At 38.9% G+C, this 23214-nt stretch overlaps 1 protein-coding gene across 4 annotated transcripts in view; it reads left to right on the top strand.

The window, feature by feature from the left end:
* Positions 1-23214, top strand: part of dlgap2a (discs, large (Drosophila) homolog-associated protein 2a) — a 261204-nt gene that overhangs the window by 225140 nt on the left and 12850 nt on the right. For all 4 annotated transcript variants that reach the window (XM_046855466.1, XM_046855468.1, XM_046855467.1 and 1 more), the window contains 2 exons: positions 15615-15767; positions 16049-16287. In XM_046855466.1, coding sequence (XP_046711422.1) covers positions 15615-15767; positions 16049-16287 — 392 coding nt within the window. The remainder of the gene's footprint in view (positions 1-15614; positions 15768-16048; positions 16288-23214) is intronic.

Here is a 23214-nt window from a genome sequence, read left to right on the forward strand (position 1 = left end):
ACAAACGTCTCAGTCATGTTCAGAAAAGCCCGCTGCGTCACCGAGGCGTCTCGGAGGTGAATCGAGATTAATGGGATTGCCGGCGTTACCTTCCTCTCTACCCCGAGCTCATTATGATAAAACCGGCGTTGCTTTCCGACCAGATGATTTTTCCAGCGAATGCGGACATGCTGGGTTAGCGTTATTAACATGTGGAGAAGAGGAGATCTGTAGCCACCACCCCCACCACCACCACCACCACCACCACCGCTGCCAACCCCCGACAAAAGCCACAATTTATTGATTCCATCAGGCAATAGTGCTTACAGTGCTGCGAGATTAGAAAACATCACTAGAATACAAAATCTCTACCTGCTCTCCCTCCTCCTTCTCCTCCTCTCCGTTCTCATCTACATTTAGAACATTTAGTCTTTAGTATCCTTTCAAAACTGACTGTCTTATGTCCTAAAGGTCACCTGTAGGTCATCTTAGCCTGATTTCTAGCTAGTCTTAGCAGTTCGAATGTTCAGATAGTTATCATGATGAGTTAGCATATCGCAGCAAGCTGATTAGTGGTAGCACTAACTTTTAATAAATAGCAATGCTCTTCCTCAGAAATCCTGTCAGGTTATATTATATTAGTCAACTAGGTTTTGCTAGCAGTTTAATTGTATATTTAAACATTAACAAATATGAAAAAGCCTCCTCATAAATCATGACAAGTTAGCCTATCATAGAAAGCTAGGTAGCATTGTTGAGCCAGCTATATAGTGTTAACATTAAATGTTCAGAATTACTTTGAAGTTAGCATAAAAGCCAGCTAATTTGTGTTAATTTTGGGTTTTCGGGTTAACGGGATTACTTAAAAATCCTGTTATATTAGCATATTGTTACATAATGTAATGTTAGCACATAACATTAATAAAGATGATTGCTCTTTGTTAAGAATCCTGTCTTAGCTATCTATCTGGTATTAGCACCAAATATTTCGAAATATATAAGAAAAAAATCATAATGTTAGCCAGCTTGCTCGTGTTAGCATTCAATATATATAAATAGTAAAGATCTTTCTCAGAAATCCTGTCAGGTTAGCCTATATTAGTCAGCTAGCTAGGCAGTTCAAATGTATATATAAACATTTAGAAATACCAAAGGTCTTCCTCATAAATCATGACAAGTTAGCATACTGTAGCAAGCTAGGTAGTGTTAGCACAATGAAACAATAATAAATAAAAACATTTTTGTCAGAATGCCTGAAAAATGTTAGTCAGTTAGGTATTGTTGGTATTCAATATTTATACACATAACATAACTGATCTCTTTAGAAAGTCATTCAAGTCAGCTTTCAAGTTTTAGCACCAAATATATATATATATATATATATATATATATATATATATATATATATATATATATATATATATATATATATGAAACCAAAGATATTTTTTGAAATTCTGTCAAGTTAGCATATATTAGCCAGAATATAATATGCTAACCTCTCAAAGTGTATATTATATTATAACAATATAATATACACTAATCAGTCAAAGTCTTTAGGATTTTTAATATTTAAAAAAATCTATAAAATGTCTTTCTGTAATCGCTACAGGTTAGATTTAGTTATGTATAGGTTTGTTAATATTAAAACATTAATAAAAAATAAACTTAAATCATACAATCCTGTCATATTTGGTCATGTTGTTGGGATTATGATTTTGATGACAAGCGTTTGAGATCGGTAGATCCTTTAAGGTCATCTAAGCTAAGTAACATTAGCAATAAAACATCATTAACATTTTGCAAAAATACGGTTAGGTTAGCTTAGGTTAGCTTGGCTATTGTTTTGAGTGATCTCAGTTTAGCCACATTCATGAAAATAATGTCATTTAACACTGTTTTTATTTGTATAACCATTATTTAGAAGATCATATTTATTTATATAATAAATATTAATGAATATAATATTTGGAAATTCTTTTAGGTTGCAAATGTGTTTGGAGACGGGAAACAATCCTTCGAGATGCTTTGAGCCTTAAGCTGTCTACTTATAGTACTGTCAATTCTGTCAAAGTAGCTAGCTAGCATTAGTTCATATTTATAAGCATTAATTGATAATACTTGGAAGTCCCTGAATTAGCCGAGTGATTAGCTTTAAAGGCGTGCAACTTGGAAAATCTTGTCAGAAACCATGTCAGGCTCGGCGGTGTGTGTAGTGATTCAAGGGAGAATATTGAATATTCATGTATACGACTACATTTTTTAAATCCTGTCAGGTTAGCTTCGACTAGCTAGTGTTGAATGAATTCTACACATACATACATACATACATATGATAATGCTCAGGAAATGAAGTCAGGTTACATCATGTTAGCTAGGTGGCTAACATTTTAGAAAAATTGTGTTAGAAATCCTGTCAGATTAGCACGTATTGGACGGGTAGCTAGCATACACAAATGCTAATTCATTCAAGATTTGAAGATACTTGTTGGAATCTTAGGTCATGTTAGTGAGAACACACACACACACACACACACACACACACACACACACACATTTTAAGACTTTATATAGCCTTCATGAAGTAGAGGTGTAAAGAAAGAAATGGATGGAATGGGACTGGTAAAAAAAAATAAAAATTCATGAACAGCAGTCTATCACACACTGTCACACACTCCCACACACTGTCACACTCTTACACACACTTCCATCACCTTTTTCTTTTCCCCCTGATGCACTCTTTACCCCGATGCAGCTCTATTTTTATCTCTCGGCTCATGCCGTCCATCCTGCTGCACAATTTTTTTTGTCCCCCTGTATTTTCTGTCTATGGTCCCCCGTCACTCAACGCCATTACCATCACCACCTGCCCTTATTACATGAGTTACGGTGCTTTTAAATGCACAGAGGTTTTGCCAGAGGTCAAGATTTATCAGAACGATATTTCTCTCTACTGCATTTTCTCCCTAATTTAACTCCTTCTCCCTCTTTTCATGGTGTATAAGTGCTTTATCCTGACCCTTTATTGGATCAGTACAACACTGAGGCACTTAAAATTAAAGCTCGACCCCCAAAAATATCGAAACCATTCAGCAACTTGTGCATGATGACTGTCGGAGAATGATCCACATGATCTCACTTCAGCACCTGCCTCCACTCGCTAGATTTGACTCCTGCTGACTTGGCCCTGAAGATGAAGATAAAGATCAAAGGTCGCTGTTTTGACACCATTGCAGAGATCGGCGAATTGCAGAAGGTGCTTGTTCCGAATTCCAGGACACATTTCAGAAGTGTCAGGAACGCTGGGAGCGCTGTATTGCTGTGCAATAGTATCGAAACCATCTGATTGATCATCGTGTATATTATGTTCGTAACTCAGTCTACTGGGACTTGCTCTGCTGACTAGGTTGATGAGACAGCAGAGGTGGGTCTCATTGACAAGAACGTTGAGTCAGCGTACACAGAGAGGAGGTGCATCAGATAACTGACTGGAGCAAATCCAATGGCCTCCGATGGTCTCAGAACATGTACAAAACAAAATAGATAGTTGGTGACTTCTGGTGCAACCACTACATGACTCTGTAAAGATCATTAAGAGCAAATTCTTTGGCGGACATCTTCACTCGGCCCCTCGAAACCAGGTCCATAGCTGAGAAAGCCCATCTTTCTATGTATTCGATGTATATCTCTCAGTATTCTGCCTCTACAGAGTGACTAGGAGGAGCTTCATCATTTCCTGGTTCGAAAATTGTATCGTTAAGGATCATAAACATATAGTAAAGACTGATGAGAAGATCATGAGGATCTCTTGTCCGTGTATCACAGACATTGATACCACACCATGCATCTGCAATGACCAGCATTGTGGATAAAACACATACACCTTTTTCGCTTATGCTATAGCAGCTGCAATCACAGAAAATAGTGCAGAATGGCCTGACTGACGCTGGAGACTCCTTCCATGACATCTCCTTAAAGAAAACCTTAGAAGTACAATCAAATAAAAATCAAATTGACAGAAATTGCAATAATTTTTTAACAGCTCCATAAATACACTATATTATCAAAAGTATTGGGACACCCAGGCATATGCGGGACACCCAGGCATATGCGCTTCTTTTCCAAACTGTTACCACAAAGTTGGAGAGACACAATGCTATCGCATGTCGTTGGATGCGGTAGAATGCAATTTTCCCTTCATTTAAACTATCAGACTTAAACTTCTTCCATAAAGATATTCTTGGGTTAGAGTGGAAGATCTCCTGCTATAGAGCTTTGGGAAGAATGTGAATGCTGACTGCACCCCAGGCCACCTCACCTCACCTACAGCAGTACCTGACTTTACTAACACCCTTGTAGATAAATACCGTATTTATTACGGACTATAAGCCTTTAACCTTTTTCCCACACTTTGAACCCCGTGGCTTAAACAATGAAGCAGCTAATTTATGGATTTTTCCTGGGTTTTCCCAGTTTCACAAACTTGAAGACAAAAAACTGAACCCCATAACATTAGACCAATTAAATTGCTGAATGAGTTTAGGTGAACCAATGAAACTCTTTATATTAAATCAGATGCGCTCCCACTGAATCGGGCCGCACCACATCATAAATATGGATGATGTTCCTCTGACCTTTGACCTGCCGCTCACTCGGACTGTCTACAGGAAATGAGAATCATTCTTCACGCTGAAAACAACCGGGCATGAAAACACACTTCACCTGTGTTCTGAGCTGCACGGCATCGGGAGAAAAGCTTCACCGATGGTGATTTTTAAACACATGATGATGCCAAAAGATAAACTCTCGAGAGAAATAGTTGTGAAAGGAAGGAGGAAGACAGTGAACAATGACTTTCTTGGTAGCTACTGTTTAGATACAAGCCGTGTAACAGACACTGTCTTTCATTAAAGCCTGTGTAAAGTTCATTAGTTTTAGTGTAGGAACCTGCAGCTTATAAACAGGTACGGCGTATTTATGTTCAAAATAAACATCTTTGTCAAATTCAGTGGGTGCGGCTTATATATGGGTGCGTTTAATAGTCCGGAAATTACAGTAATTCTCGCACAAATCCAGTGGAACATTTTTCCAAAATATTGCGGGTCATTATAACAGAAAATGGAGAGTGAATGTGGAATGGGATGTTCAAAAAGAAGCACATACCAATCTTATGGTCAGGTGTCCACAAACTTTTTTTATACCTGAGGTGCCTGAGGTGCATTTTCTCAGCAGTGGTTTGTGTCGATCTTATCGTGTGTGTGTGTGTGTGTGTGTGTGTGTGTGTGTGTGTGTGTGTGTGTGTGTGTGTGTGTGCGATCGTAATGGAGAGGCGTTTCATTACAGTAGGAGTGTGTTGGTGATAGCCAACAATAATTGAGTGCTTCCATTCACTGCGTTTGCATGCCTGTAAAAGCCTGAGGACCATAAGTTCTATCTGTACAGAGCGCTGTCATTAAACATAGACTCACACACACACACACACATACACACACACACACATATACCTACGCACTTGCTTGCAAATACACACACAAAAGTGGGAGCTTGGGCATTAGATCATGTTTGCTGATGAATAGAGAGATTGCGGTTGTCGAGTAATGTGTGCAAATCCCTCTTTCATTATGTTTGATGTAGTTTATGAAGGAACACACTCAAGGTTTTTAAAATTCATATGCAATTTCCCATAATCCTTAATTCCCTAAGGGACCTCTTCATACTGGCATCATGTAAAGCACTTTGCTGTAAGGACTGCAGTCAGTCTTTTTAATAAAGAAAATAAACAGTTGGAAGCTAGATACAGGTTCCTCATCAACCAGATGAGGACGGGTTCCTCACAACCCAGATGAGAAGGGGTTCCTCACAAACGAGATGTAAAAAAGTTTCTCATGCTCAGAGTGTACTGGTTTCTAATAATGAGTATTAATTACTCATGACCTAAATGAGTCAATGAGTCAAATTCATAATTATCCAGATGAAGGTGGGTTCCTTATGGCCTAGATGAGAATGGGTTCCTCATGACCCAGATCAGGACGAGTTCCTTATGACCCAGACAAAGATGGGTTCATTGCAACCCAGCTTAGTACGGGTTCCTCATGACCCATATAAAGATATATTCCTCATTACCTAGATGATGGCAGGTTCCTCATGACCTGGATGAGTAAGGGTCGCGTCTCATCCAGAGAAGGATAGTTTTCTCATGGCCCAGATGAGTCAGGTTCCTCTCAGGGTTTCTTCCTCATAGTGCAATTGTCACTTCTGACCTGATCATAAGGGAAAATGTATCATTTAAATGAATATTTATAATCAATACATTCCTGTAAAGCTGTTAAATGACAATGTGAAAGGTCATTGTTAAAGTACAATAAATGTTTTAGCCAAACTTCTTCATCCATTAGGGGGCACCACAGCGGATCATCCTTCTCCATACCCCCCTGTCCTCTACATCTGCCTCTTTCAAACCAACTTTCTGCATGTCTTCCTTCACTACATCCATAAACCTCCTCTTTGGTCTCCTACTGATATACCCCATGTCTCTCCTCTGCACATGTCCAAACCATCTCAATCTCACCTCCCTCACCATGTCTCCAAAACATCCTACATGGGCTGTCCCTCAAATAAACTAATTTCTAATCCTGTCCATCGTTGTCACTCCCAACAAAAACCTCAACATCTTCAGCTCTGCTACCTCCAGCTCCACCTCCTGTCTTTTACTCAACACCACTGTCTCTAAACCGTGCCAAATCAAATATGCGGATCATGAATCAGAAATGTTTTAGCAAAACAAATTAAATTAAAGCAGACCTGCAGTCAGGAGTCACTTGAGTGAACCCAAAAAAAAATCCTGTTGTCATTTAACAGCATGAATGTCATCAATGTAGTCTCATGTATGAGTGTGTTCTCATTAGTGTCACTCTCTGTAAAGAATAATCCTTTCTTACAGAAGTGGAAAGTATCGAAAAACATGACAGTAAACCAGTCGTTAGTGTGAGGACCACGAGAAGCTCAGAGCTTCATAATTACAATCCGTGTTCCTCCAGTTCTCCTAGTGAAATTTTCGAAGGGATCAATTGGGAGACACAAAGTTGGAGACACACAATTGTACAGAACGTCTTTGGATGCTGTAGCATGAAATTTTCCATCTACTTGAACTAGGAAACCTAAATCTGTTCCAGCATGATGATGATGATGAGCCTGGTGCACTAAGCAAACTCCATGAATATATGCTTTACATGGGTTAGAGTGAAAGATGTCCTGTATAGAGCTCTGACCTTAATTCTATTGAACTTCAGCTACATCACTACCTGACTTTACTAACACCCTTGTGGCTGAATAAATCGGCACAAATCTCCACAAAATCTAGTGGAATATCTTCTCAGAAGAGTGAAGGTTATAATAGGAGCAAATAGAAACTTAATGTGGACTAGAATGAACAAAATACACAACATTTTGTCCATGAAGCAATGAATCTGTAGGAAATGAAGTGTTTTTAACTAAAGCATTTTTCAAAAAAATATTTCATGTGTTTTCATCCATTTATATGTACGTTTTACATTATGGGATGTCGCAAAAACTGGGTTGTAAATAGACAATCGTAAAAGTTACAGCTTACAAATCTCATGCACTGAAGACCATTAATGTTACATAAAAAAAAAAAAAAGAAGTATTGTAGAATATAATATAGCACAGTGTAGTAATAAAGGGCTTTCTGGGAATATAGAGATCTGGGAAAATGGCCTCTTGGGAATATAAGGTCCTGGATATAAAGTGTACTGGTTATATTGACACCAAAAACATCAAATCCCAGGAATCCAAGACTCTGAGAACAATGAGTCCTGAAACTACAGTTCTCTGGGACAAGATGACATTACAAAAACATTTTCTTTCGCATTCATTCTGTCATCACGTAATAAATAGTGTACATACAGTCACTTTTTTAAAATGTCCTTTCACTCTCCTTTTAAAAAAAGACCCAAAGTAGCTTTCAGCTTCCAAACACGATGCTTTTAGAGGCACATTTTCTAAAACACTGGGTGCGTCAGGTCCATTATTCTCACTATATCCTGTTTGTGGTTTTTATCCATTAAAAGCAAAGTTCACAGCTTTGTTTCTGGTCAATTTGCTAAAAAGTTTTAGTCATTATCTTTGTGTATTTCATGTTTCTCATCTGCATGCTAGTTGGGCCATGACAGAAATATGAGCAAAATCTAGCTTTCAAGCATGTAAGTGTAGCATAATTAGCTGTGGCTAGCTTCTGACAGACTGATAATGTATCTGTATTAAAAAAATACAACGATACAGAAGCTCTCTTAACTGTGCTCTTCTGATTAGCTAATGCGCTAAGGTAGGATGCACTGGACAAAAGTACTGGGATTTGAGTTTTCCAGATATATTGTCATTTTTCTCCAAACTGTTACCACAAAGGACATCTTTGGATGCTAGGAGATTAGTAGACCCAAACCTGTTCCAGCATGGCAGTGCCAATGTGCACAAAGCCAGCTCTATGAAGATGTGCTTTTCATAGTTTGGAGTGAAAGATCTCCTGTTATAAATCTACAACACTATTGGAATGACTGTGAACACTGACTGTACCCCAGGGCTCCTCACCTTCTCACCTACCTGACTTTACTAACACCCTTGAAGCTGAATAAATGTCCATAAATCTCCACAAAATCTAGTGGAACATCTAGACTAAGACTAAGAAGCACATTCCATAATTCACAAATGCTATGAAGTTTGTTTTTGTAGCTACAAAAGACATTCTAAACGCTAAAAACCCATGCTAAAGGACCTTCACAGAGAAAGGATTGGGAAGCAAGTCTTTTAAAAGCATCCCGTTTCACGAGAAGAGATCGATCGGATAAGGTAGGGACTCGTGTTATTTGATTTAGCTGTAAAACCTCCCATGTTGACCCTTTAACGATTTAATTGTCCATTTAATCGGCCCTCAGGGGCTCCGCTGCCGGATCAAAAGAGCAGAGACAAGGTGGATATTCAAGACAGGGTTATATGAAGGGAGAAAAAAAAGAAAAAATAATGCTGCATTAATAAAAAACGATGTGGTAAAAATATTAAGTTTGGTGGAAAGACTTAAAATAAATGAATAGTCTCCATAAGGATTTAAAATAAATAGTAATATCCATGCAAGCCAGCGAATAAATCTCGAATAACGATTGAATTATTAATAAATATTGACAATATTAAACATTAATCAAAGCAAACAGAAAAACAGGCTGGAGTAAACAGGACTGGGCAGAACTTCAGAGCGAAATATTGAGAAAAAAAAAACGTCAAGGAGAAGAATGTATATGTGGCAGTGTGTGTGTGTGTGTGTGTGTGTGTGTGTGTGTGTGTGTGTGTGTGTGTGTGTGTGTGTGTGTGTCTGGGGAGTGTGGGGGTGAACGTCGATTTGTGGATAGAGGGTGGAACCAGAGGAAGCAAGTGGTAGGTGGTGACGAGTTCAAATCCCAGCAACACCAAGCTAAACTGTTTAATAAATGCTCCACAAGAAGTTGCTGTGGTGTAAGAGGCTTTAAACTCTTCAGGATGGGCAGTTTTAGGAAAACAATCAGCTTCAGCTAGGTGAGGTGAGGAGGCATGGTGTGCATTCACATTCATTCCAATGGTGTTTAGTAGGGTTGAGCTCAGAGCTCTATAGCAGGCCACTCAAAATCTTCAAGACACTTCCAAACTATATAAAGCAGATCTTCTTGGAGCTTGCTTTGAGCACAGGGGCAGTGTCCTGCTGGAACAGGTTGACAAATAAAGCGAAAATTTCATGCGACAGCATCCAAAGACTTCCTGTACAATTGTGTGCCTCCAGGTTTGCGGGAACCGTTTTGTTGAAAAAACACATTTACATTTACGATACGAGGTGGTATCAAAAATGTTTTAGACTGATGGTGTAACTGGTGCTATTCTGACCACGTGCGACGAGAGATTTAAAAGACCTTCAACGAGCTCGACTCCCCAAAAAAATCAAAACTGTTCAGCAACCTGCACATGATGATCGTCGGAGAACAATCCACATGATCCCTCTATTGCATCCACCCTACTTGAATTGGCTTCTGTGGACTTTACCTTCTTCAAGAAAGATGAAGATTGAGCTTAAAGGTCACCGTTTTGACGTGGCGAAGATCCGGGACAAATCACAGAAGGTGCTTGACACGCTTCAAAAAGACTTCCAGGACACATTCCAGAAGTGTCAGGAACGCTGGGAGCGCTGTAATCCTGTGCAAGGGGACTGTTTTGAGGGTGATGGTGTGTAAAAAGTAGACAAATAAAGTAGTTCTTGTAAACAGAGCCAGTCTTGAACATTTTTGATACAACCTCGTATCTGGCAGATGTCCTATTCCAGAATGACCTAGAAAAGTTCATTCCACCACCTCGGTGTCAGAATACAAAAGAGCCTTGATGCATACCAACATCTTACATGTGTTCCAATACTTTTAAAAGTATGTGTTCAATTCTTCTGTGTTCCAATACTTTTGACCATATAGTGTATCTATCTCATATCTGAAAATATTTATTTTTGATGAGACATTTGTCCATTTTGTTTTGTTGAAGTAAAGCTGTTTTTTAATCGAGCCCACCCTATGTTAATAAAAGCCATTTCCAGTGTTTAATATTTTAGGTTTAATAATTGAATCTATTTGAATGGTATTAGTAGTTCTGGTTGCATTTAATTAGAAGCTAAAAAAATAATAATTTCTTTAGTTTTGTTTGACTTTTGTTCACTTTCCTGTTACAAAAAGATTTAATATTTATCTACGCTCATTTACATTTACAGCATTTGGCAGACGTTCTTATCCAGAGCAACTTACAACTGAGCAGTTGAGGGTTAAGGTCCTTGGTCAAGGGCACAGCAGTGGCAGCTTGGTGTCGCTGGGATTTAAACTTGTAACCTTTACGATACAAAGTTGAATGCCTTAACCACCGAGCTCCCACCTCCGCACGCCATAAACCACAATGACAAAGCAAAAAAAAAGATTTAGGAGCAATTCCACATTAAAAAGTATTGAGAATTTTTTCTATGGCACTTAAAATGTAGCTCAGGTGCTTCCCCCTCTCTCTGGATCTTCTCTGACATGTTGTTTGGAGGCCACCTGTGGCACATTCAATTGATTCTTCGAGATTTGTGAACTAACACACCTGTCTGGATGAGATTCAACAGCTGGAATAAACGCAAGCAATTTAGACATGTTATTATGATCTGTAGGAGATTGCTGAAGATGGAGCAACCAGGAAGGAGGAAAAGAGGAAGACCAAGGAGGAGGTTTATGGATGTGGTGAGGGAAGACATGCAAGTAGTTGGTTGGAAAGAGGCAGATGTAGAGGGCAGGGGAGTGTGGAGACGGATGATCCGCTGTGGAGACCCGTAATGGGAGCAGCTAAAAGAAGAAAAAGAAGAATTCAGATGGTATTGCTCAGAAGCAAGAAGTTCACGAAGCCCGAGTACTGTACAACAGTCAAAAACTGATGCACACAAGGAAAAGACTCTTCCGAAGTTTTAGTATGTTGATATACTATAGCGAGCGAGTAACTCAGCTATTAGGGAGGCACAAGCCAGTGCACTCTTAGTGAAGAAGAAGAAGTCATACTATAGCGAGTAGCATAGCAACAAACTAGCCGGCGGGCAATAGCGAGTAGAGTTAGCAACAAGTTTGCCAGCTAACTTTAGAGACAAAGTCAATACCGATTTCAAAGAAGAGATGAAAAACTGTTCACAGAGTGGGCAGCCATTTTGATTTGACGTTAGCGATGGCCAAATCCATCCGTAAATATCAATATTTTCGATGTGGGTGATTCGATCATGTGGGTGTTGAATTTAAAATCCATGTACAATATAACAAGCTCTTCGCTAATACTTTTCCTGTTCTTTTGGTCCCAACAGCATGTAGACGCTGCTGCAAGGTCAAGTCAAGTCAAGTTTTACCTTTTACAAAGGACATTGTCTCAAAGCAGCTTTGCAGAATTTAAGAGTTAATGTGAGCAATGCGTATTTTTCGCTCATGAGCAGCCATGTCGACTGTGGGAAGGAAAAACTCCATTAGATGTTTTGAGGAAGAAACCTTGAGAGGAACCAGACTCAAAAGAGGAACCCATCATCATTTGGGTGATATCAAAAGTGTGATTATAATCTTTAAACAATACAGAACACTGGAGAGTGAGAACTAACATGAGCACTGGAATGTAAGATTATGAGTAATGTCCTTATACAGTCATATGAGGTCATGAATTCCTTATCTCCTTCCATCTTTCTAAACAGAATTTTCCCAATTAAATAGAAGTCCCTCCAGAAATTCAGTGTATATCTCATGGAAAATAAAAAACGAAACACAGACGATACTGTATGTAAGAATCCATTTCTTTAACCCAATAATATCTATTCAACAAAATCATCTCACATTTCACTCTTGCATTCATCTCATGTTTTAAGTTTGTGTTTTTTGATCGCCCAACCCATTGCAAGTTTTTCGTTTTGGATTTATCTGGCGGTTTATTAATAGACGTTTTTATTTATAGACGTTTACCATGTTAGCGTGTTAGCATCCTGTGTGATCTATTAGGATTGCTGGGTCATCTTTACTTTTTGAGAGGAATTTTTCAAAAGGAGGAGAATTGATCAGTCAAAAAGAAAACAGGCTCGAGGGGAAACATATCCACATTCCCTTGTTCCTACACAAAAACTTATAAAGTGATGGGATGCACTGATGCGAAATAGCGAATCTTACCATCCCCTAATATATTAGCATTTTTCCCAGTTTAGACGATCATTTTACATAAATGGAAGGAATCTCCAATGTTACAAAAGTGCTTTGTAACCGTTTATTTTTACTTTATGGTTTCTCATTAATACAAGGTCAAACGCAACCATGAATTATTGTCACATTTAGTAGATAAACTAAACATGGACAACTATGATATACACAAATCAGGAATAACATTATGGCCACCTGCCTAATATTGTGTTGGTCCCCCTTTGGCTGCCAAAAAAGCTTCTCTTCAGCAATTTGAGAAACAGGAGCTCATCTGTGATCTACTTTGAGCTACAGTAGTTGTCTAGCCATTACAATTTGGCCCTTTGGCTCAATGGTGATAAATTCCTTATGCATGCCCATTTTTCCTGCTTCTAACATGTCAGCTTTGAGGACAAAATGTTCACTCGCTGCCTAAAAAATATATCCACCCTGTAACAGGTGCCATAATGAAGAGATATCATTGTTAATTACTTCACCTCTCATAATGTGATGATGTCATAATGTTATGCCTGGACTGTGTATCTTATTATTAGTGTTAGTTACACTTTCAGAAATACACTTGAAGTAGGAACTTGGAATTTCACCATTTTTCCACCTCAATGCTTTCAAGCTGCAACATGCAGGAAAACATGGACAAGCTATACAGCTTAATGTGAAAAGTAATGTATGTTTTGTGCATTTTTAAAGAAATCCAGTGAGCTGGACAGTCAGTGTTACAGATTTTTACCTGTAAATATGTCTGTATGTGGAATAATCTGAAGCTAATACTTGTTGTAACTTCTTGTTTAAAGCAAAGATATTCGCTGTTATTAATGCTGTAAGCAGCTAAATTCGATTTGACCGTGCTTGCTGAACTTGATGAGATCGTACACCTTTATGTGGTTCTTCCCCAATATAGGACGTCTGTGGTGAAATTTCATTTGAACTAGGAGACCCAAACCTGTTCCAGCATGACAATGCCCCTGTTCACAAAGCCACCTCCATGAAGATCTGCTTTACATGGGTTTCCCGCAGAAGATATTATACTATAGAGCTGCAATCTAATTTAAATAAACACTGACCTCACCCCTAGGACTCCTCACCTCACCTACATCCATACACCCAACTTTACTAAAACCCTTGTGGCTGAATACATTTCCACAAATCTCCAAAACATCTTCCCAGAAGAATGGAGGTATTAATAGCAGCAAATGGGGACTAAATGTGGAATGGGATATTTAAAAAGCATTGTTCAGGTGTCCAAAATGTTTGGTCCATATACATTTTCTCAAAGTGTCCTAGTGTGTTTACTGGCTGTACACATTCGGCAAGCTACTGCTTCATGCCAAAAAGCATGGCGGTTCGACGAGGAGGCTGTGTGGCAGTTGCCGAGTGAGCTAATCAAGCTGTGAAACAAATGCTTCTCAAAATGTCAGTGTTGTGATTTCTGCCATAGCTCGAGTTATAAACTGTTGTTATTCTCTTTAAGGTCTGGAGTTACACAATATTTAGCTGAGAGAATAATTATTCTGAGATGAAAGCTATTAGCACTTTTAACATCTACAACACAAATACACAAGCATACAAGCAATGTTCCAGGCAAACACAGAAACAACACAAATATTGACAGCATTCGCATTTAAATCAGCTTTATATGAAACTATACAATGAAAACCTGAAAAGTTATTTAGGAGTCCATCATGGGTGGATTAGAGGACCGCTCTTGTTTAAACTTGAGAGTGTCAGGTCTGATCCCTCAATCGACATTAGAACAGGACAAGAGGATAGAACTCTTCATCTCACACACACATAATGACTTACACAAGGATGACAGGGTTCTTTACTCTCCAGTTGCAAGACATCTCATGAAGTTCGAAGATGCAGAACTCGTAAGGATTCTGAGGCATCAGGACGTTGCTCCAACTCCAATTGTGTCCCACCTCATCAAGATTTCCAACCTTCAAAGAGAAGATGCACCAGAGCTCCAGTTGTGTACCAGCTCCAGTTGAAGAAGATTTTGGACATTAGACTTTGAGGATAAACAACCTGTTAATCAAGATTAAAAATAACCTTCTACACCTGCTGTTTCTCCATCATTGAAATATGCTATGGCTAGATAACTGGTGTTGAATATATAAGATCTCAGATGTTTTGCTAATTTATGAGTTGCTCAAGGGCTCCTGGTTCCACAACTCCATCTGACATTTCTCATAATCGCAAACTCCAGTGCTCATGATATTTCTCACTCTTCGGTGTTTGTAATGTGGTTTTTATGATTTATTATCAGACTCTTAGTGTCACCTAAATGAAGATGGGTTTCCTTTTGGTTCTTTTCAAGGTTTCTTCCTCATACCATCTAAAGGGAGTTTTTCCTTTCCACAGTCTCTCCTGGATTGCTCATAAATACATATAAATTCACATAATTCACTTCTATTAAAATGTTTGTTCTATAATTCTTACGTTATATAAAGCTGCTTTGAGACAATGCCCATTGTGAAAAAGGTTTCCAGAAATAAACTTGAATTGAACATTTAACCGCATTTCAAACTCAGAACAAAGCATCGCAAGCTGGATTTGATAGAAAAACCTGTACACCTATATTTAAGGTCATAACGTGATACATAACGCATCGTATCCACAACATTTTGATCAAACCTCAGAATTACATTGTTCTCAGCACCATTGTGAGTGTTTGAGAAAACGCTGCCTTCATGGGAATGGTGCAGAAAACAAAAACATCCAGGTTTTCAGGGCTTTTTGATAAAAGTGGTCAGAGTGGAATGGACAGACGGGTTCCAGCTAACAAGATAAGCAATCGCTTTATGCAACATTGGTGAGCAGAATAACATCTTAACACGTCAACTATCTTTCTTTTTCTGAATATTCTTTCGTTCCCAGCGGTCACCTACACCCCCAGTACTCCCACCTATAACCGGACACCACCTCCAGTGCCCCCCCGCAGTGCCTCCAAACCTCTTATCTCCATCACAGCACAAAGCAGCACCGAATCCACGCAGGACGCCTACCATGAGGGACATCTGGCCAGAGGAGGTACACATCTAACCATCACTATGCACATTCGAGTTAAGATAACAGATGACCTGTATGACTGGAATAATCAGTGGTAGCTAAGTGGGTAGGGTGTTGGACTTCAGAATGTTGAGTTCCAATCCCAGCACCACTAAAGTGCCCTGCTGGGCATTTGAACAAAGACCTATCCCCTGAGCTGCTCAGCTGTAGATCGCTCTATAGAAGGGCGTCTTCATAATACCTAATTTAACTTTCGCAGGAAAAGACAATGTATCTGGGCATCTTCTTTATTCCTCGCTCAGGTCTGTGGGGTTCGGAGGGACTCGGGCTTGGTTTGGGTCGCACCATGTACAACTCCACGGACAGCCTGGACAGCGCTAAGGCCGTCACCATCGCCATGGAAGCGGCAGCCATTGCAATGGCGGGGAAAAGACACCCGTCTACGGACTCCCACAGCTCCGTGCTGACGTGCGATAAAGCCATACTCGTGTCCAAAGCTGAGGAATATCTAAAAACACCCCGGTCTTCTATAGGCATACAGGTTAGATCCATACACACACACACACACACACACACACACACACACACACACACACACACACACAGGCATACAGGTTAGATCTATACACACACACACACACACACACACACACACACACACACAGGCATACAGGCATACAGGTAAAAGTAGAGATTCACTTGGTAAAATATTACCTGTAAAAAGTCTCCCTTTAAACTTTAATTTGAGTAAAAGTACAAAAGTTTTTGCCTTCAAATCTACATAAGTATCCAAAGAACTAAAGTTTATTACGGCTTTATTGTTCCTATTATAATTTTTATCACAAGACTTTACTTAATCACCTCAGTTTATGTGTAAAGACTCGAATATGACTGTCAGCACACTGATCTATTAATAGAATTATATTAATGACTCAAACACTGATTGATTTCTATTACAGTTATCATGAGCACAAAACCTTCTTTTCAACTATTTAAAGAGAAATGGTGTAAATGAGGTCACGTGTGTTGTGGCGAGTTCGAGTTTGGAGTTTCTTCATCATTGATTCCTCTCTAAATGTTCTGCATGATGTTCAACTGATGCTGAACTGTATGTTAGTGATCAGTAGACACATCAAGCACCAATCAGAACGAGTTTAAAATAGAGCGTGCGCTCGATCCTGATTGGTGACTGATTTCACAAAATGTGGTTAAGTATTTGTACTTTGAAATGTAGTGAAGTTAAAGTAAAAGTCTCCCCAAAAATACTTCAGTAAAGTATATATGAAAAAGCTACAAGAATAAAGTCAAAATATTTTGAGAATAAAGTAAAAATGCTGGGAATAAATTCGAAAAATGTACAAGAATTCAAAATGACAAGAATAAACTCATAGCAGCAGGAGAACAAAGTTGAAATATTTGGAGAATTTGGAGAATCCATTATCGCGTCACCACACGTTGGAACCCCGGCTGAAGTGGTGGTTGAGTGCACCGGTGTTCGACTCCTTCAGGGTCGATCACTGATCATCATCCTCAAAGGCTCTTGAGAAACAACATCTGCTCTTCGAATAGCATGCGGATGTAACAATTCATATCTATGGAGTCGACCACTGGTCACCATTTCAGTCTGCACAAAAGAGGTAATAATAATAATAATAATAATAAAATATGAATACATGCAGTGAAGGTAGGAAAGCGATAAAATGTCTACACTCCTCAGTGCTTGGCCCCCTGATATGAATACATAACACACAGCTGCTAATGTCCTAAAAAATGAACCACACAGCCACCAAACACATCCCAAATATCTCCATCTATAGAGTATGTCGAGGATAATCCAGGTCTAGGTGCACAAGTTGATGTGGAGATGAAGAACAGCCCGAGGTGAAGCAGTATAATGGTGTAAGGCATCACACCTCACCGTTAATCATCGCCTTATACCATGCTCACTTCCCTGCATCGAGGAGTTCAACATGCCCTTGATGCTCGCAGAGCAAAACTGACTGAATGGATCAAAATAGCGTTTCATTTACATCGAAGGTTCTGCGGCTCTGAGTCACACGCAGAGTTCTAGTACCGGAGGAGATGACGTGTATTTACATGAGTTTTAATAAACGGAGAGAGCAATAATAATACAGTCTGCTACAATGGTTCAGGGCCACCGTTTGCATGAACAGTTCTGCATTTACGTGCCTTTTAATGACCGGTACACTTCAACAATGATCAACCTGTAATAAATGGACATTATGGGTTCCCTTTAGCGTCTCAAGGTTTCTTTCTCAGTTTCAGGGAGTTTTTCCATCACCACATATGCCACTGGTTTGCTCATTAGAGATAAACCTACAATTATAAGGAACAGACTTATACATTCTTTTATACGACCTTATAACCATTTTATCTCTGTAAAGCTGCTCTGAGACAACGTCCATTATTAAAAACTCTATACAAATAAATCTCAATTCAATTCAATTGAATTTAATAAGGAAGCAGTTGGAGTTGACTCCTGATGCCATTTTTCCTTTTTTTTTCTTTCTCTTTTCTTCTCTACTTTGTCATATTCATCTTGTGCCTTGTGCTATTTACTCAAATCACAGTATTCTCCATATAACTTCAACCACATGCTAAGCTCCTCCATGAAGCTCAGTGAGAGTTTCATTAGAAAACTTTTACAATCGCATGTATGGACCTGGATCTGGATGGTATATGGTACCATATGGTATATGGTAATATGGTTCCAGGTGTTTATAAGCAGCTCATTTGTTCAAAACGCTGATTCACCTGAGAAAAGAACGTGTGTTTGACGCTCTAAACTCACACCTGAACTCCTTCCGGCCAATCAAAAGCCAGCGTTCCAATCTGAACTCCTTCCAGTCAATCACAAACCAGTATTCACACCTGAACTCCGTCTATCCGATCACTATTCCGCATTTCCTTTTTATTTTCACCCTGGCTTCATACTGAGTCTCAGGAATCGCTTACTGTGCACTTTATATGTTCACTGCATAGGGTGTAATGTAAAGGTTGTGTGTGTGTGTGTGTGTGCGTGTTTTGTTGTCGCACTAAAAATATCTTCCAGTGAGTCATCGTAGTGTGATCTATTAATTAAGATTCAACTCAGACTCTCTCTCTCTCTCTCTCTCTCTCTTTCTCTCTCTTTTTCTCTTTCTCCCCTCCTACTTTTTATTCAGGTTTAATATTCCCAGCTTCATCCCACTCTTTTGCTCGCTCGCCACCTCGGTTTGATTTAGTGTGCTGTGCACTTGTTCCTCGCTCCCACATTCCTCCCTGCCTGTCTTCCTGCTGATTCTCTCTCTCTCTCTCTCTCTCTCTCTCTCTCTCTCTCTCTCTCTCTCTTACTGTTTCTTCATCTCTCTGTATTTGGCCTGAGTGAGTCTGGCATGAGCCGTGTCATTTCTCAGTGCCATCTGAAATGTCAGAGCAGCACTGGAAGAAAGCAGAACTCATAAAATAATAGCACAGTGTGTGTGTGTGTGTGTGTGTGTCCTTGCTGTCTCATCACCATGACACCAGCGAGCTTTACTGCAGATGTAACTTTTCTCCGGATCTCTCTCTCTCTCTCTCTCTCTCTCTCTCTCTCTCTCTCTCTCTCTCTGCTTCCTGAGATGGAAAAGAAACGTTTTAATTTCCATTTAGAAGAAACGTTCAAAGTTCTGTAGAAAACCTTGTCTGATCCAAGCTGGTGTGATTGACAGGCAACTGGCGTTTCCTAGGCAACATAAAAAATACGAAAAAAGATGATTATGATGGGACCCCAAAAAGTGCGATTCTTAAGACAAAATATTGTCATTTCACAGTATTTTTTATAAATGTTCCTTGATGGGTTTTTGGGTGCAAAATTATTATTTTTATATTTTCAACATCGTACATTAATTCTGAAGGCATCCAAACTAGGAAAGAACACAGCTGGAATTATGTAGTAAACAAAAACATGTGAAACAACCCAGAATATGTTTTATATTTTAGATTATCCAAAGTGGCTTTATTTTAGCGTAGATGCCAGCTCAGCAAACGGATGGCATTCCCTCATCAGATTCACAAGGTGGTTTTCAGGTCACAGGTGGGCCTTCAAGGTGAAACATTTGCCCTGTTTCACGCAGAATTTCACGTTTACTCTTTGCTCTAACTTGCCAGTGAAGAAATCGCATGTGGTCAGTATACGCCACTAGTCTCGAAACGTTTTAATACCACCTCGTATCAAGAGTTCATTTGAGACATTTCTTGCCTCCTTCATGTGCTCATCAGTTGTCTGGTACAGAGTCAATAGCTACTACAGCTACTGTACAAATCCATATCATGACAATTACTGTTAAGTCAAGTGAGTAAGACAGTCCATCATTACTTTAAAGAAAATCTCAAGAACATAAAATGTATCGCTAAGTGTAGACTCAAACAATATGATGAAACAGGCTCCCATGAGGATCGTCCCAGGAGAGGAAGACTGAGAGCTACCTCTGCTGCAGAGGATATGTTTATTAGAATTACCAGCCACGGATTTACATAAGTGCTTCTTGAAGTTTAAGTGGGAGACATATTCCAGCACTGTGAGAGTCAGGCCTTCATGGTTGGATTGCAGCAAAGAAAACGTTTCTTCGATACAACAACAATCAGAAGAGATTTGTGTGGGCCATAAAAAGGAATGGACATTAGTTCAGTAGTCTGACGAATCTAAATTTGTTTTGAAAATGATAAAAATTAAGAGAAATATATTAAGGAGAAGGTTGTCAGGGATCCACCAGCCACACCTTCACCAAACTCACCTATTACTCCAAGCAGCTCTCCTATCTACTAACCACCTGCACCTGGCACTCATTAGCCTCCACCCTATATACCCTCCGTTTCCCACCAGTTAATTGTCCGTTCTACAGTTTGAGCTGATGAACATTGTCGGACAACCCAAGCTACGGACGTTACGTTTCTGGTTTGGTTTATCTTTGTTTGCGGGACTCTGTTTAGTTCTAAGAACTCTCTCTCGTCATAGTATTCACCAGGTTTAGTCAAACCTGGAGGTTATGTCTGGTTTGCCGTTTTCTGCCTTTGCCCTTTGTTGTTCATTAAAAAAACCTTCGTGACCTTCGTGACGATTTGCACTTTGGTTTCCGGCACGTTCTTCCACCTAACAAAGGTGTATACCAACCTTTAACTGGTACTATATATACTGATAGTGCAAAGAGTAAGTGTATAGTGTATAGTGTATAGTATGTCATTATGACTATACTAGTTTAATGACACCATGTTATAAGAGATTATTTCTAGTATTCTGACATTTCAAGTCAGGTTTGAATAAAGATGTTATACAACATTTTGTGCAAATTCCGCAATATATATCACAGACTCCACCCGTCCATGTGGATTAGGGATGGTAGGCTTTAAGCATTCGCATAGCATGGCCTTTGTATCACAATGCATCGTTTTTAACATATATGCGTCGGTAAAAAAATATTTATTTGTGTATAATTGTTAGTAAATGTGCTACACATTTATTATTTTAAAAATACCAAGAATTTGTGACCAATATTTTCTAAGTAGACCAATATTCTCCTCGTTTCTCGAGCACGTTCTCTCAGCACCGCTGCTGCTACGTGAACATGACGGATCGCAACGCTACGGAGACCGAGGCGTGTCTTGAAAGTCACATAGAATACAGATTAACATGGCAGAGGTAGAGCTGTAACTTCCTGCACACACAACAGGAAAAGAACATCTGGTTTTATTTTTTTGTTGACATGCATTAGAAGACAAACGGTACTAAAATAAATTGATAATTTGCCGTCTGTCTGAAACAAAGAAATAAAAGTATCTATCTGGAACTATCTGGATGTATATTGAATTTGAATCATATTTCTTTCTATTGCATTGAATCTAATTTAAATGGGATCTACTGCATCGTAATGAGGTGAATCGTATCGCATCGCATCAGTAGCTGCATCATGTGTATCTTTAATGTACTGTGGAAGACGTCTACACATCCGACGCTGTGTTATTGATTGCCTTTTAAAAGCCACATTTACATACGGTGCCATTTCAGGAAAACATCATTTTGTATTGTTTTCCCTATTAAATGATTCTAAACACGCCCGCTAGCCATGCTCCTTACTAATTTACAAATGGTACTTGTTAGCCAGATGTTAGCCTAGCAAAACTAAAACACTGTGATTCAAACAATCCACATTTGTTTTTAGATACAGATTATTAGGACAAAAACTAATTAGCAAATGTGCCAAGTAAACAGACTAGCGAGGAAACAACTAAACTAGTTGAGTAAACGAAATGATAAGAAATCGAATCAACTAGCAAGTAAACAAAATAATGAGAAATCAAACAAACTAGCAAGTAAACAGCTAAACTATTCAAGTAAACAACTAAACTAGTGAGTAAACAACTAAACTAGCTAAGTAAACAAAATGGCAACCACACAACTAAACTAGTCAAGTAAACAAAATGGTGACTAAACAACTAAGCTAATGAGTAAATAATTAAACTACAGAGTAAATTACTAACCCATAGAGTAAACAATTAATTAAACACAATAGCAACTGAACAAACAAACACTTGAGTATTCAACTAATCTAGCCAAGTAAACAAAATAGAAAGTAGACAACTAAAATACAGATTAAACATCTAAACTAGGGAACTAACCAACATGGCAACTGAATAACTAACCTACAAAGTAAACAACTAAACTACTGAGTGAACAACAAAACTACTGAGTGAACAATCAAACTAGTAAGTAAACAAATAATCTAGCAAGTAAACAGCAAAACTACCCAAGTAAACAAAATGGTGACTAAACGTCTAAACAAGAGAGTAACAACCAAACTAGCCAAGTTTAAAAAAATGGTAAGTCAACAACTAAAATAATGAGTAAACAAGCTAGCTATAATAAACAGATAAACTAGCCAAGTAAACAAAATTACAGCTAAACAACTAAGCTATAAGTAAACAAACTAGCGTTCTAACAGCAAGCTAGCAAGTGGCTAGCAAATACAAACTACTGAGCACATCTCATTAGAGGAACTCTCTGAGAGTCAACCAATCTGCTCATTGGAATCTGAGAAGGAGAATCTGAGGCCACGCCCCAGGGTCAGTGGGCGGGGTAATGAAGGGGTGCATAGCCGTGTGTTATTTGAATGAAAGCCGTGTAGAATGTGATCTGTGTTTTAATATAAAGTGTTGTGATGTCACTTTAGAGGTGTTTTTCCTTCTGTTGTTTTTCTTCTCGTTTATTTCCATGTGAATTTCATTAATTTTTTTTCAATAGTTTGTGTTTGAGCTACGATTCGATAATCAGCTGTTATCCATCTCTCTCTCTCTCTTTATTCATCTCTCTCTCTCTCTCTCTCTCTATTCATCTCTCTCTCTATTCATCTCTCTCTCTCTCTCTCTATTCATCTCTCTCTCTCTCTCTCTCTCTCTCTTTATTCATCTCTCTCTCTCTCTCTCTATTCATCTC

The sequence above is a fragment of the Silurus meridionalis genome, chromosome 8, assembly GCF_014805685.1.
Source record: "Silurus meridionalis isolate SWU-2019-XX chromosome 8, ASM1480568v1, whole genome shotgun sequence".
Classification (NCBI taxonomy): Eukaryota; Metazoa; Chordata; class Actinopteri; order Siluriformes; family Siluridae; genus Silurus; species Silurus meridionalis.